Consider the following 15692-nt stretch of genomic DNA (forward strand, 5'->3'; position numbering starts at 1 on the left):
TTTTTATTTAGAGAATTTGTAAGTTTACAGAAAAATCATGTAAAAAAAACCAGTGCTCCCATAGAGCCTCCTAATTTTGACACATTGCATTAGTGTGGTACCTATGTTACAAGTGATGAAAGTATTAAAACATTACTGGCAACTACAGTCTGTAGTTTACATTAGACATATTTTTCCCCATTTAGCACCCTACTATTACCACCTTGTACTAGTGTTGTACTTTTTTGGAATACAGTAAGAAATACTTATATTAACCACAGGCATCGTATGCAATGAGGGTCACTTATTCTACAGTCCTATGTTTTCTCTTAAAATTTTCCTTCTAGTTACTTCCATGACCAAAACTTCCCCTTTTAATCACATTCACAAAAGCAATTCAGCACTGTTAATTATACTCACAATAATGTGCTACCATCATCATTATCCATTTCAAAACATTTACAATCATCTTAAACAGAAATTCTGCACAAATCACATCAGTTTCCTTTTCTCTAAACTCATTCAATCCCCCAGCAGCCTATATTCTAGATTATAAATGTATGAGTTTTGCTTAATGTAATTGGCTCATAACAGTGAGAGCATACAATATTTGTTCTTTTGTGTCATCCTTATTTCACTCAACTTAATATCTGCAAGTTTCATACATGATGTCACATGTCAGTACTTCATTCCTTCTTACAGCTGAATATTCCTTTGTCTGTATATACCAGTTTGTGGATACAATGATCAGTTTATGGACACCTGAGTCTCAGTATCATTCCAATTTCAGTATATCTGCTGCCAAAATAGGCATCCTCCACTGATTTTATGTGACTGGATAACACTATAATGATGTCATTGAGATTTGTGGTTTATTTGTTACAGTAGCTAGTGCTATTTTTAAAAACTCATAATAAATATGTTTTCAAATATTCTTCAATTATATTGAGCCTCCTGTGACATGTAATTTGTAATACTGCTAAGGTAAGACTAAGCCCTGTGAGTTGTGACTCTGTCTTTTGTCTCAGAATGCACCATTTAGTAAAAAACAAAACAAAAAGAAAACCAAAAAAAAAAAAAAAAAAAAGAAGTGGGAGAATTGATATATATCAATTTTTTTCCACTTTTCATTGTGGAGTATTTTAATTTATGTGAATTTGCAGAGATATGAGATTAAGCATTTAAGGGTTGTCGCTAAACCCAACCAGTACAACTGGTAAAAATGGCATCATCAAGTGGTAAGTATATCTGGGAGTTGTGTTTGCAAAATTTACAGCTAAATGTGTATTCTCCTGTTCAAAGAGCTTTGGATGCAGAATATTTAATGCCAGCAGTAATGCTTTTACCAAATAGTGGTTGAGAATTCTTATTAGATTGATGTTTTCAAAATCTTGTACCCTCTTCTTGAATATAAATCAGTAGTGCAATTGTTTAATCCTTGAGAGGTATTCAAAGCAAATGAGAATAAAAATGGGCAGAATTGCTTCAGAAAATTCCTTCAACCTTCTGCTGCATGCTGAGTAATGTAACAGATAGTGAGGAAACTTGGACTGCAAAACTCCTGGAAATGTAACATAAAATATAGCAAAGTTGCTGGTGAAGTAGCACTGAGTTCAAAACCAGGTAGGGAACATGCTTACCAACTGCAGATTGAAAGGAATCTGCACACCAGTGTGGAAGTCCTGGTGTGAGGCTTCAACTGCCAGAAGGACTTTGTCCATCACAGAAATTTGGACCTTGATTTAATGAGCTCAGTGGGGATATGGAATGATCCTCAGATACATAGAATGTACAGACCCAAATAGAGTGTTCATACTTGATGTTTACAATCACAGTGAAGAATATTTTAGAAGTAATTTCTGCTAGATAAAAATGAAATGGCAGGAAGGATAAAAAAATTTAAACACCCCAAGGATCCAATTTGCAGGACTACATTGATTTAGATATGAGTGCAGGGGACATTGATAATGAAAATGGCCTCAGAATGCAACAAGCACGATAAACAGAAGTTTTATTTAAATGAAGCTATATCAAACTGACTGGATATTAGAGAAACAAGGATTTTAACCATTTTCAGTATTAAAAATGTCAATTTGGTCCAAAGAAAATTAAGGAATATATATACAGATTGGAAAGTCTGTTATCATGGTGAGAAAGTTGCATTCGGAGTGTTCAAGATTTTATAGTCAGTTTTATGTTGATCTGTGATAAAAGTCTGATTTAATAGTGTCCAAAGAGAGATGCAAAGCAAATACTGAATGGCTTAATTTAAGGAAACATCTCAAATGGTTTGAAGATATAGGAATCTTTCTTAAAGTTTGGGGCTTTAAACTTTGCTCTAGATATATATTTGGGATTGTACAAGTGGGAAACCCTAACTGCTAGGGAAGGAAACTCGAAGTTGAAGAAGTAACTGAACAAAAGCATGAGGATGTTGCCCCACAAGCTAAGGGGGAGAGCAAAATATACCCCAAATTTTTTTAAAATTAGGGTGGGAATGCTCTAAATATCAGAGGTTTCTGCAAGAAACCACTGATGACTTTTTCTGTACTCCTTTCTGACAGATTCTTAACTAAAGCAAACATTGAGTCTAGACTTTTTCTGTCTTTGCTACAGACCCTTAGCTAGTTATTAGGACCAATTATTTCACTAAAATCTTTACTGGGCATTGACAGTATTTGAGCCATTGTGTTACGTGCTGAATGTCTGAAAGATTCCTAACTCACCCCATCTGCAGTTTGCTACTCCATTTCCCCTTCTGATTTTCTGAAGGTGAAATGCCACAGAAAACCAAAAATAAAGTTCCTGGTGAATTTCTCCAATTTCTGTTCCAGTATTTTCCTTCATACACTACAGAAATGTGTGTCTACATCAAAAAAACTGCAATAGGAGTTACTTCTTTCAAGCCATATTAATTTAGAATATACCTTTCTATCCCTTCTACAGGCAGGTGGATCCAAGTTAATATTTTTGTGTCTGCTACTAACAGGAGGTTTATTTTGAGGATTGTAGTATTAGGACTAATTCCCTGGAGAATTTAGACTCTTCTGGCTGATTTGAGTGCGTAGAGTGAGATTCCCAGTTGGCTCTACTTTTGTTTTGTTTTGTTTTAATTTCCATTTTCTGTCCTTAGGGATTTTTTCTTGTTTGCATCCATGATCTTAGGGACCATCATGGTTTGGGATTCTGAAAACAGAGTTTGGAATCCTGGATCTTCTGCTCCCTCTAAAATTCAGTTTCATCATCTGTATCATATGTTCATTGACACCAGGTGTGGTTGCCTAAGTGATGTTATAAAAGCAATGAAGTAAAGTGCATGCATGTACATTTTTAATTTGAGGGCCTTGCACATGAAAGGAATATCATTGTAAGGAGTCTCCAAATCTTTTGCTACATGAGCTGTTGTCATTGGAACATACTTCAGATTTTGCCAAATCCTAAGAGCTGGAAGACTTCAACTGAAGCTGTGTTCCTATTATTAGTGAAGAAAGATATTCATGTTTTTTCTATCTTTGTTCTATCCATACCTCAATTCATTAAGCCCCTAGTAGTCATGAGAAGAAGGAAGTTCACAGGCATTATCTTGTAGTTGTAAACAAGCTATTCAGACAGCTCTTAAGTGTCCTGCTTGAAATCTACTGCCAAGTGACTCCATAGGATTGTCAAGTCTCCATGCACTGCAAGGAATCTGGCTGAACACTAAAAGCTCTTCTTAAAGTCATGGTTTACTTTCTCTACAAGTATAATAAGTGATCTCTCAGTAGTTTTCATAAAGTATGAAATGCTGTCTTCTTTGAACTTCTTTCCAGGGAAATGAACCTCTTCATGAGACCCTATGGCAAAGAAGTTTAAATCATGAACTTTCAGCATCATTTTGTCTGTGTTCAAATCCTGTTCCACTGCTTATTAAATGAGGGAATATGGGCCAGTTATTAAACCTCTGTGAGATCAGACAATAGGTTTCATGAGTTTAATGACTGACAGATTCATTCATTTATTTAATTAAGGTTTATTGAAATGCACACTGTTTTTGTATTTTCCCTGGATATCTACCATGTAATAGGTGTTGTTCTAGTTGAATTTTGATTGACCAAAAACTGAGTACTCTAGAGGGAAATCCAGGCTGAATATGATAATGTTGATCAGAATTGCTTACAAGTTATCATCCCATCAAACATCCCACCATATTTTGACCACTGAGTGTTCACAGTTACTTTTGCCCTAAGTCCTATGAATGCCCAAAGGGGAATTAAAATTCTTCATTTTTAAACTAATGAGGTTTTGGTTTTCCTTCCCCAAAGATATTACCCCTACTTCTCACAGTTCTACATGTGGTCTTTATTCAAATGCCTCACTAAAACCCAATTACTCTATTTCTCTTTCATATGCTCCCTACCTTCCATCCCCATAGTCACTGTCTTAATTCACAGTAAGTTTGATACTTGGACTCAAGAGTATAACATTAACCTCCTAAATAATCTCTTTCTCACAAGTCTTCCCATTTTACTAAAACACACATTGTGGTGTCTGTTTCCCTGGACTAAATTCCTTCAATGATGACCCATGTCTTTCAGGATAAAGTTCAAACTGCTTGGTTCCACTCATAAGGACCTGCACAAATTATTGACTGCTCTGAGATCCAGCCTTCCCAAAGGTAACACCAACAATCTTAAATGGCATGTCTTTTTTTTTTTGGACTGTCTTCAGAAACTCACTGCCTCTGGCTTCCCTCTACTTCCCTTGATACAGCTTTCTCCTGCTTATTTCCTACTTGTCCTTTCACTCTTGACTCAGGGATTTATGCACATTGTCCCTCCTCACACCTCTTGGGACTTAGATCTTGTCCCTTTCTTCCCATCACCATGGACCAGTGTGTGTGTGTGTGTGTGTGTGTGTGTATACACATATACACAATTTCCCCTATGCGGTAATTATATTGTGAATCACTAGTTTACTGTGGATGGTGAGTTCTTTCAAGGGATTCATATTCATTTGTTCTGATGAGACAAGTGCCTAGTATGGTGTTTGAAATCAGTGTGCATTCAAATCATAGAAAAACCTGCAAAAAGTGTGAATTAAAGCAGCATGTTATCTGAATGGGAAATCTGGCCTCCTAGCTTTGTTTTGTTTGTTTTTTTTTTATAATATCTACTGTGTGCACCAGTGATTGTAACACTGTTTATTGTGGGCCTTGCCATTTTGTTGCTCTGGGTGAAATGGTTTCACAGGTAGTGCCTCGTTTTTCACACCAGAACCCTGTGTGTCATAAACACTATTGTCTGCCTTTTACAGTTAAAGGAGCTGAGATTCAGGGGGGAGCAGTGACTTGGATATGGCCCCACTGATAGTACAGGCTGAAGGTATGACTGGAATAATTGAATTTGAATTCAGATCTGAGATCTGGGTCATGAGGCTGAACAAGGCCAAAGGACAGATAAGAATTAAATGGAGATATTGTCAGTCTTCTTGAGGGAAAGCATAAATTCCATATTACAAGAGCACTCTATGCTAATGTGAGAGACATTGTTGAGCACCTTCTGTAAGCCTGGCTCTGTTCAATACACTGGGAACATCTAGGAAACAAGAAGAGATGATTATGACTTTCATGGTTCTTTGCATTCTAGTGTGGTTTGCAGAATAGCCAAAGACAAGGCAACCCATCAATGAACAAGAGAATTTATGACCCGGATAAGTGTTATTCTAAAAATAAGATACTGTGGAGTGATGATGTATGAGGAAAAGCACCATCTAGGTCAGGAAAGGTGTCTTTTTGTAGGTGGCATTTGGTCTGAGATATGAAAGATGAGAAGCATCTAGTCATGTGAAGATCTGTGAAAAATGCAAATGACTGAGCTAAAAGACACTGTAAAATCTTTAAGGTGGGACCTGGAATGAACTTGGCTTTTTTGTGTTTTCCATGTATGAGAAAACAGAGTTGAGGGAATGAAGGAGAGAATCTTTCACATTAGGTCAGAGACCCAGGCAAGGGTTTTATAATTTAGGGCTATTGGTGTCTTGGAGAAAGCTTTGGATTTTTCTCTAAGTGTGAGAGGAAGACATCATAGGGTGAGTGTTGAAGGTGGCAAAATCTGTGTTAGGTCACTGCTCCTGCTGTTTGGGGTCTAGATTATAAAAGCAAAAATTGAATTTGGAAGACCATTCACAAGCCTAATCCTCAAATCCAAGTGGGAGATTGTGGTAGCTTGAATTAGGCTAGCATATGCTAAAAGGAGATAGTTATATTTCATTGTACAATTTTCCGAGAGTAGAATTTACAGGAATTGCTTCCATACTGAATTAGAGAAGAGGAAGAGGGCATTGAAGTTTGATAGATTCGTGTTCTGATATGTTCTGTTTTTGATGGGGCCATTTTACCATGATGGACAAGATAGAATGGAAGAAGCCTAAAATAGAGTTCAGATAAAGTGGAAATGAACATTAGCCAAAAAGGAAAAACACCACTCAATACTTGAAGAATTAAAAGAAGAGAAATTGCTTGTAAGGGATTATTGCAAAGCTACAAATTTCTAAAAGCTGAAAACAGGGTTCTCCAAGTTTTTAAGGAGATACATATGGGATCCCTTTGGTTTTTTAAGACTTCTCTTTGTAGGTGTGTCAAGGAGCAAAAATTTCTGTAGATCACCCTCAGCAGAATGGCATCTGCTGCAAAGACAAACATATAACAAGCAATGCAAGTTCCCAGTCTCTTGTCCCTGAGCTGATTAAACAACCAGGCAATGTTGTGGAAGGGAAGCTGATGTCTGCCAGCCCTCATCAGTCCCTTGGAGACTTGGGGACCAAGGTGCCTCATAGTCCTGCAACTTAAGGGATCAAGTGGTTGTCTCCAAGCACTTCCTTTCTGACAGCCCGTAGTGTGTAACAGAGTCACTATAAGTATGTATATATGTCATCTTCATCTGAAATATCTATTAGGTCATTGCTATTCTTCCAGCAACAAGGAATGTGAGGTTTACCTGAACATCTGACTCCAAATCATTTTGATCACTCTTTTTTTTTTGTCAACTGATGTTGTACTTTGGCTTCAATTCCTAGAACCTTTTTTGGTGGGGCATTTCTTAAATAACATTTTCATGAATGCTTAAGTAGTTCCTTGAACAAGGAAAGGTTATATACATAGTGGTACAATTTTCTTGGTATTCATATCTCCTGGTTTCTAATCACCAAGAGATTTTGGACAAGTTATCTGTTTCTTTGACTTTTACAAAGTCTAGAGCCTGCACACCCTACTTGGCTCATGCCCCCTCTCCTCCTACTTCAAAGCCAGCCCAGCCACACTGCTCTGACCATTCTCTGTAATCACATGGCCCTCCACCTCTGATCTCAGCTGGGAAAACAACTTCATAAGAATACTCTGCTTAAGCAGGACCTGCCTGGATAATCCAGGACAATCTCCCCCACCTCAGGGTCCTTAACTTTATCACATCTGCAAAGTTACTTTTCCATGTTAGGTAACATTGTCCCAAATTCAGGCTATGAGTATGTGGACATCATTGGGGAGCCACTATTGTGCCTAATACAGAAATACACCTACAAGTGGAATGGTTGGTGCTTGTATGAAAATATTCCACATTACAAAATACTTCAATTTATTTACTAAATTTGTGGCATTACTTTATACTATAAAAGCAATGTATAGGGGATATTACTAATACAAATACTTTAAATATTGTTGGAATTCTTATCTTTTGCTAATCAAAAAGTTATAAATTGGTATTTTAGTATCAATTTGAATTTTCATTTTCCTTATGATAGTAATGTTGAAAATTCTTCAAATACTTTTAGCCATATTACTTACCATTTTTTTGTAATGTCTACTCTGTTTCTCTTTATATTGTTGATTGTGTGTGTTTTTTATTTATAGTTAATGCAAATCCTATATAAGTCACCAGTGTTGCAAAAGTATTTTAATAATAAAAATTCTTAATTTAGTATGCTTGAGTTTATTTCAGCTTTTTATCCTTAGATTTGAAACTTCTCTTATACGGAAGTGTGACACTAGACTTTAAATGTTTTTTTTCAAACATTTAAATATCTAATCCATTTGTGTACCCTGTTATAGAAAAAATTTAGCAGCTCCTGCTCTGGAGCTCTAGAGGTCTTCTCTTTGGTTTGCCAATGACTCAAGATGGTATCTTTCTAGCACACTTACTCTCACCCTATGGGATCAGTGGAACATTAAGGCCAATGTGGGAGGTCTTACTAAATCTTTGACATTCTTCACAGCCCTCTTTTGTTTTGGTTCCCAAATTTCAAGCTACCCAGTAAATGGAGAAGCACTCTCAAATTTGTTGTATGCTGGATTTAAAACCCAGTAATGCCTACCAAGAATTGTGTGTCTTTCATAGCATAGGAGTTTCCAGGCCTAATAAGTAATTTCCTATCTAGTATCTAATATTGATACCATCCTTAGTGAGTTTCTCTTTGGGTAGTTTCATGTCTGACATGGTAGAGCCAGTGGCTTCAGAAACTTATAGTCAGTGTCTTCTGGGAGAATTTAAAAAAATTCCAACTTTAGATGTTCAGATTCCAAATCCCTAGGAACTACAATCAGAGATCTGCTCTTTTAAAAATTCTCAAGGTGATATTGTTGCAGTGAGTACATTTTGATATATGGGAAAAATGGACACTGTCCAAGTGATTGCTTCTATTTTTTATTGTTTGCTAAATATCTACTGAGGTTAAAACTCAGTAATAGTAGCAATGCAGATAGAAAGTTGATGCTTTGGGTCTTCTTAATTGGATGTCTACATCAAGCCTCCTTAAACCCAGTGACCATCAATTCTGAGATGATTGGGGTTCTGCTGCTTTTTTACTTATTGTTTTTATTTCCTGAAACTTTCTGTGTCATTCAGGGCAAAACGTAGCTGGATATTTGACATGGTGTGTGCATGTGTCAATGTTTAATTCAAGGAAAGATATAGATACAAGGAAGTTCAAGTGAAAAAAGATTTAATAAAGAGGATTTTAAAGTTAAAAATATTTGCAGTTGATGGAGGAATAGGAATTAGGAAAACATCAAAGTTGCTGGGATTCAGAGGTCAGGAATCTGCCTCTCATTTTCTGCAGCCAATGAGTAGACTTTGGAATCCCCAGACTGGAGGTGGAACCACATCTAAACACTCATGTCTCTTCTGTTTTGCTGAGCAGAAAGGGGCAAGCATTTGGCTCAGTTCTACTTTCCAGGTCTCCAATGAGTAAATGTGATTTCTATCCATAATGATAGGTGCAAGGACATACAGCAAATGCAGTTATAAACCATCAATTTTGCCTATTGAAAGAAGGGTGAAATGGATGTTGAAAGGCACTTTTCACAGTATCTGCTACCAAAGACCAGAGAATGATTTAAGGGCTACTACATTTTAGGAAGATTCTGTGTTGATGATTGTGCTTTAGGCTTTAGCTTCATAGGTACATTCTTAAACTGCATCTTGTCTTGCCCTCCAGTTACCTTTCTAGTTGTTTGTCTCAGGCTTCTGTCTGCTATTGAGGTGTATAAATGATTCCTGCATCATAATTCTTTTCTTGGGCAATACAATTTATTTTTACAACAAAAACTCGGTTGTGTCTTTAGTCTCTTGTTAGCCATAATGCCAAGTTGGTTACAGGTCTCCAATGGAGCTACAGGAGACCATCAGTTAATATTTGAAACTATGCTAAATAAATGAATGAATGAAGAAATGATTCAGTCACACTTCATCTATATTTTCCTTCCTTCCTCTGGGCCCAAATAGGCTAAATGTGTAACTGATGATTCATGAAATAATGTGTAGTTATTGAACTTCAGAGAGTCCTATTTTACAGGGGGAGAAAGTAGCACTCTTTCTTTAATATATGCTAACAATCAATAATAAATCAGAAGCCAGAACTTACCACAACTAATTCCACCTTCAAATAAGCCTCATAGATGTGGTTACTTCTGTCTATTTGTCAGAGAGCCCATTTCTTGAGATTTCCTTTAAACATTATTGGCTGAAAAGTTGTATGTGACTCTCTATCTCCATGTTTGACATAGGATATTTATACTCTTACATGAAGAAAAGTTAATCCTAAATGGAACACAACTTTCCTCCTACAGGGTGTCAGTCCATCTTCATTCTACTTTTCTGATGACTGCCCCACAGTGTCTGGAGGTTCTGGACTTCGAACATATTTGGACCTATCCTGGGCTTGAAGGCCCTTTCTTTTAAAGAGACTTTTTTTGGAGGAAATTCTGTATTGACTTCAGATTATTTTTTTCTCCTCTCTTAGAATTCATGAGGGATATCATATTGAAAAATGTTTCTGTTTCTCTTGCTGAATTCTCCACATATTGTTTTTACCAGTACAGTTTTTGTTAGTTCATTAACCCCCCTGGTATTATTTTGAAGGGAAACTTGTTCTTTCAACCAGTCAGTGCAGCATCTATAATATCTAGGTGAGTTTTCTGTTGTCTGCCTTCAAACTACTTGTCAAAGCTTTTCTGTCAACACATTTTCTTCCTGATTTAGAGGACTCATGGCCTCCATTTCTATAGTTTAAACTGTCTGAATTAAAATGATGGGTATGTATCTCATAAATGGATGACAATCATTCAGTACTTTATATCTGTCTACATTCTGGACTCTCTATTGGAGAAAGAATATGAAAATTGTTTCACCCATTTCCTTTCCCAAAGCAAGAGAGATAGATTCAGATTAAAGATGCTAAGTAATGCTAGAAATCAAGGTTTTCAAGTGTTAGGAAATGTTGTTAACATGTACATACTCTAGAAAATAGAGACATATGACATTTTTCAAAGTAATAAATTTATTTTACATTTAGGTCTGTGTAAAATTATAAGAGAATTTAGAAGAGCTTCATTGCAGATGATTAAATGAAATTGTAATTAATGGAAAGCAATGAAATTTAAATATTCATTATTTCATTTTGTTAACTATCTATTATATACTAATAAGAGTATACTCTTTAAGAATATATTTGAAATTTATTCAACATATTAAATAATTTGCAAAACCTACATATTCTCCCTAAATTTAGATAGAATTGATAAAGCTCTTCTCCACAGGTAGTGTCAGATATGTTTCTCATCCTTGTTCTAGGGTAAATTAATCCCAAGAGCTGTTTACTGTATTTCCACGGATACCTTTATTTTGCAAGCAGTATCACTGATCTAAAAGGAGAACATATTCTCAATTTCTAAACACAATATCATATGACTTCACATCTACTGGTTGTTTTGAGTTGCTGAATTTTAATAATTTGGGTTCAGTCTAGAAGAACTTCTTCCCTATTCCTTTTAGAGCTTCTTTTACTTCCTTATTTCTCAAGCTATAGACCAGGGGGTTCAACATGGGAATCACAATTCCATAAAATATGGAGGCAACTTTCATGGTGCTCTGGGAATTATTAGAATGAGGCTGTAAGTACATGTAAGAGAGGGTTCCATAGAAAATGGTGACTGCTGTCAGGTGGGAGGCACATGTGGAGAAGGCCTTTTTCCTCCCTGCAGTTGAAGGCATCTTTAAGATGGAAGCTAGAATGTATATATAAGAGAAGATGACAGTCAACATAGTGAACATCAAGTTAAATCCCACAAAGACAGCAAATAGCATGATGTTGATGGCAATGTCAGAGCATGAAAGGGCTAGAATTGGGGGACCATCACAAAAAAAGTGATTAATGATGTGGGACTTGCAAAAGGACAGTGAAAATAATAAACCTGCATGTACAGAGGCATTTATTGAGCCAATTACATATGAACCAGCTATGAATTGGATACATACTGTATGGGACATGATTGTAGAATAGCGAAGTGGTTTACAGATGGCTACATAACGGTCCACTGCCATAGCAGCCAAGAGGTAACAGTCATTTGTACTAAATGTCCCATAAACCCATAATTGCATTACACATCCCACAAAAGAAATTGATTTATTTTCTGATATGAGGTTTTGCAACATCTTGGGAGTGATTGCAGACGTATAGCAGATATCAACAAATGTCAAATGTTGTAGGAAAAAGTACATGGGTGTTTGAAGTCTGGAATCTGCTTTGATGAGGAGGATCATTCCAATATTATCTACCATGGTGGTCACATATATAAGTAGAAATACAATGAAGAGGATATGCTGAAACCTGTGTTGGGCACCAAATCCCAGTAGAAAGAATTCAGTCACTTCAGTGCCATTTCCATGTGTCATGGCTGCCAATGTCTAGGATTGTCTGCAAATGATGGGAGATGTTTGTAATGCCTCAAAATTAAAATATTTGTAAGTTTCTGTTCACTTTTGTGACTTGGATTTTTATGGCAAATATTCACAGTTGGGTTTATTGCTCTTCAATTTTTTTCCATTTTATTGCTTTGAAATCCCTTCATAAGCAGCTATAGTTTATCCATGGATTCATTTTCAAAATTAACAGTATTTTCAGAGAATAAGACTGACTTCTAATTTGTGTTGTTTTAAGAAACATAGATGAACACACTCTCCCTACCACTTTAAACAGTATCCATACTTGCATCAATTAATATACAAATATGGTTTTGTACTGTTTAAACAATTTATGATTTTTCTCAGCTATTTACTGCTTTAATCCTGCTCCAAGCTGTTTACATTAGTAGGGTTAGAGAGGAATTTTCCCTGAGGTGGCCTTAAGTGTCATATGAGTTTCATCGCTCTTCCCAGCCAATCAGAACCAATTCCCAAAAGATTTTCAATTCCCTCACTCTTTCATCTTTTGGGTTAATATTGCACTAGGAACCTTTTGGAAACCTTATTTTAGAGTTGCTAGGTGACTTATTGGATACCAGTGAAATTTGAATTTCAGGTTTACTATATATAATTTTTTAATGTAAGTGTTGCCTAAATATTGAATGGGATACTTTTATTCAAAATTACTTCCTGTTTCTTGAAATTGAAATTTAACTGTGCATCTTGCATTTATACTTGCTAAGTGGCAACCAGACATGTATTGCTGTGGTGACCACAGACCAGAGTGTCCTTGCCAGAAACCCCTTCCTTCATTGGTGTTTTTTTTTTTCTTTTTTTTTCAGAATTTCAGGTATTTCCTTCTAGCTATGCTAGTACATTAAAACCTAAAAAGGGTCATCTATACACTGCATAGGAGTGCCCACCTGAGTGACCTCTTTACTCCATTTGGAATCTCTCAGGGACTGAAACTGTGTTTTGTTTCATTTTGCTTCCCCTTTTGGTCAAGATGTTCTCAATCCCCTGATGTCAAGTCCAGATTAGTCTTTGACAGTCATATTCTGCTAGCAGCCCTATCTTCCATTTTATTTTGTTAATATATTTTTTTAAAATTAGAGAAGTCACAGGTTTACAGAAGAGTCATGCAAAAAATACACTGTTCCCAAAAAGTGCCCTAATGTTGACCCTTTGTATTCTTGTGGTAGCTATGTTAAAGTCATAACAGATATTAAGCAATTTTTAAGTAGTACTTTAAATTAGGTGTAGATTTCCCCATAAAGCCCTCTAATATTAACAACTTGTACTAGTGCTGTACATTTCTTATAATTCATTAAAAACACTCAAATTTGTATTATTAATCACAGGCATTGTGTACAACTAGGTTCAATTGTTATACAGTCCTGTTTTATCTTCAAATTTTCCTTCTAGTAACTTCCAGAACCATGACTTCTGCTTTTAACCACATTCAGGTACACAATTCAGTTAATTACACCCACAACAATGTACTAGGGACACCACTATCCATTTCCCAAAATTTAAATGCTTTGTATGCAGAGTATTTAATGCTAGCAGTAATGTTTTTACCAAATACTGTTTGAGGATTCTTATTTGGTTATTGTTTGCAAAATGTGAACTCTCTCCTTGAATATAAATCAGCAGTGCAATTGTTTAATCCTTGAGAACTATTCAAAGCTAAGAAGAATAAGAATGACAGAATTACTTTTGGAAATTCCTTCAAGGTACTGCACCAGGCTGAGTAATGTAAAAGATAGTGAGAAACAATGGACTAAAAGACACCTGGAAATGTAAGATAAAATACAGCACAGATGATTGTAAAGTTGTACTGAATTTGCAACCTGGAAGGCAAAATGCTTATCAACTGCAACTGCAGATTGAAAAGGAACCTGCAAACCTGTGCAGAGGTCCTGGCATGAGGCTTGGGCTGCCAGAGGGACTTTTTCCATTACAGAAATTTGGACCATGGTTTAAAGAGCTAAGTAGGAATATGGAATGATCCTTGGATACACAGAATGTATGGACCCAAATATAGTGTAGAGACTTGAGAGTTACAATCTGAGTGAAAAATATTTTAGAAGAAATTTCTGATGGATTGCAATACAGTGGCAGTAAGTAAATAACCAATATGTACATCCCAAGGATTGACTTTGAAGGGTAACATTCATTTAGATGAGTGCAGGTGACTTTGATAAGGGAATGACCCCAAAATGCAAGAAGATCAACAATAACAAAAAAGATGTATTTAAATGAAGCCACATCTCCTTTACAGGATGTTAGGGAAAGAAGGTTTTTTTTTAAAACCTTTTTCAGGATTGAAAATTTTCAATTTGGCTCAAAGAAAATGAAGCAATGTGCAGACTGGAAAGTCTGTTATCATGGTGCACAAGTTGCTTTCAGAGTCTTCAGGATGTTACAGTCAGTTTTTAGGTTGTTCTCCTGTGATAAAAGTCAGAGTTAATAGCATCAAAGGATTTATGCAAACCAAATAATGTTTGGTTTAATTTAAAGAAGTATATCAAATGGTGTGAGGATCTAGGACCTTTCTTCTAGTGTGGGGCTTTTAATTTAGCTCTCTCTATATATACTTGTGATTGTAGCAGGTGGAGACATGAATTGCCAGTGAAGGAATCTCCAAGTTGAAGAAGTATCCTGAAGAAAACTACGGTGGTGTTGCACCACAGGCCAAGAGGGAGAGGCAAAATGGACCCCAATTTTATACATTTAGGGTGGGAAAGCTCTAATTATCAGAGGTTTCTACATTAAACTGCAGATGACCTTTTCTGTACTCTTTTCAGAGATATTCTTAACTAAAGCAAACATTGAGTCTAGACATGCTCTGTCTTTACTACAAACTATTAGCTGGTTATTAAGACCAGTTATTTCACTGAAACCTTTACTGGGCATCTGCAATATTTGAGCCACTGCTTTAGGTGTTGACTGTCTGAATTGTTCCTGACTTACCCCATCTGCAGTTTGCTACTCTGTTTCCACTTCTGATCTTCTGAAGGTGAAATGCTGCCAACAACCAAAGGTAGACTTCCTGGTGAATTTCTCCAACTTGTGTTCTTGGGTTTTCCTCAGACACTACAGAAATGTGTATCTACTTTGAAAAACCTGCAATAGCAGTTACTTCTTTAAGTTACTTCATTAAAATATTCCTTTCAACACCTGCTGCAGGAAAGTGGATCCCAAGGTGATATTTTTGCATGTGCTATTTTAGGGTTGCAGTCTTCAGACATATTCCTCAGAGAATTTTGATTCTTCTGGTTACTTTGAGTGCATAGATATGATATTCCTAGTTGAGACTTTTTTTTTTTCCTTTCCTTTTCTTTTTTTTTTTTTTTTTTTGTTTTAATTTCAAGTTTCTCTCCTTTGGGATTTTCTTGTTTGCACCCATGATTTTAGGGACCATCACTGGTTTGGGATTACAAAAGCATGGCTTGGAATCCTGTGTATCCTGCTTACTGTAAATTTCAGTTTCATCATCTG

At 36.1% G+C, this 15692-nt stretch overlaps 1 protein-coding gene across 1 annotated transcript; it reads right to left on the bottom strand.

Moving 5' to 3' along the window:
• Window positions 1–11249: 11249 nt before the first annotated feature.
• On the bottom strand, window positions 11250–12179 carry LOC119538234 (putative olfactory receptor 5AK3). Its single transcript, XM_037841059.1, has one exon. The coding sequence runs from the start codon at window positions 12177–12179 to the stop codon at window positions 11250–11252; it is 930 nt and encodes a 309-aa protein (XP_037696987.1).
• Window positions 12180–15692: the final 3513 nt, after the last annotated feature.

This window comes from Choloepus didactylus, chromosome 6 (assembly GCF_015220235.1).
Source record: "Choloepus didactylus isolate mChoDid1 chromosome 6, mChoDid1.pri, whole genome shotgun sequence".
Lineage (NCBI taxonomy): Eukaryota > Metazoa > Chordata > Mammalia > Pilosa > Megalonychidae > Choloepus > Choloepus didactylus.

Coding starts and splice junctions, on each gene's coding strand:
- LOC119538234 (XM_037841059.1), bottom strand. CDS start 12,179: ATGACACATGGAAATGGCACTGAAGTGACTGAATTCTTTCTACTGGGA.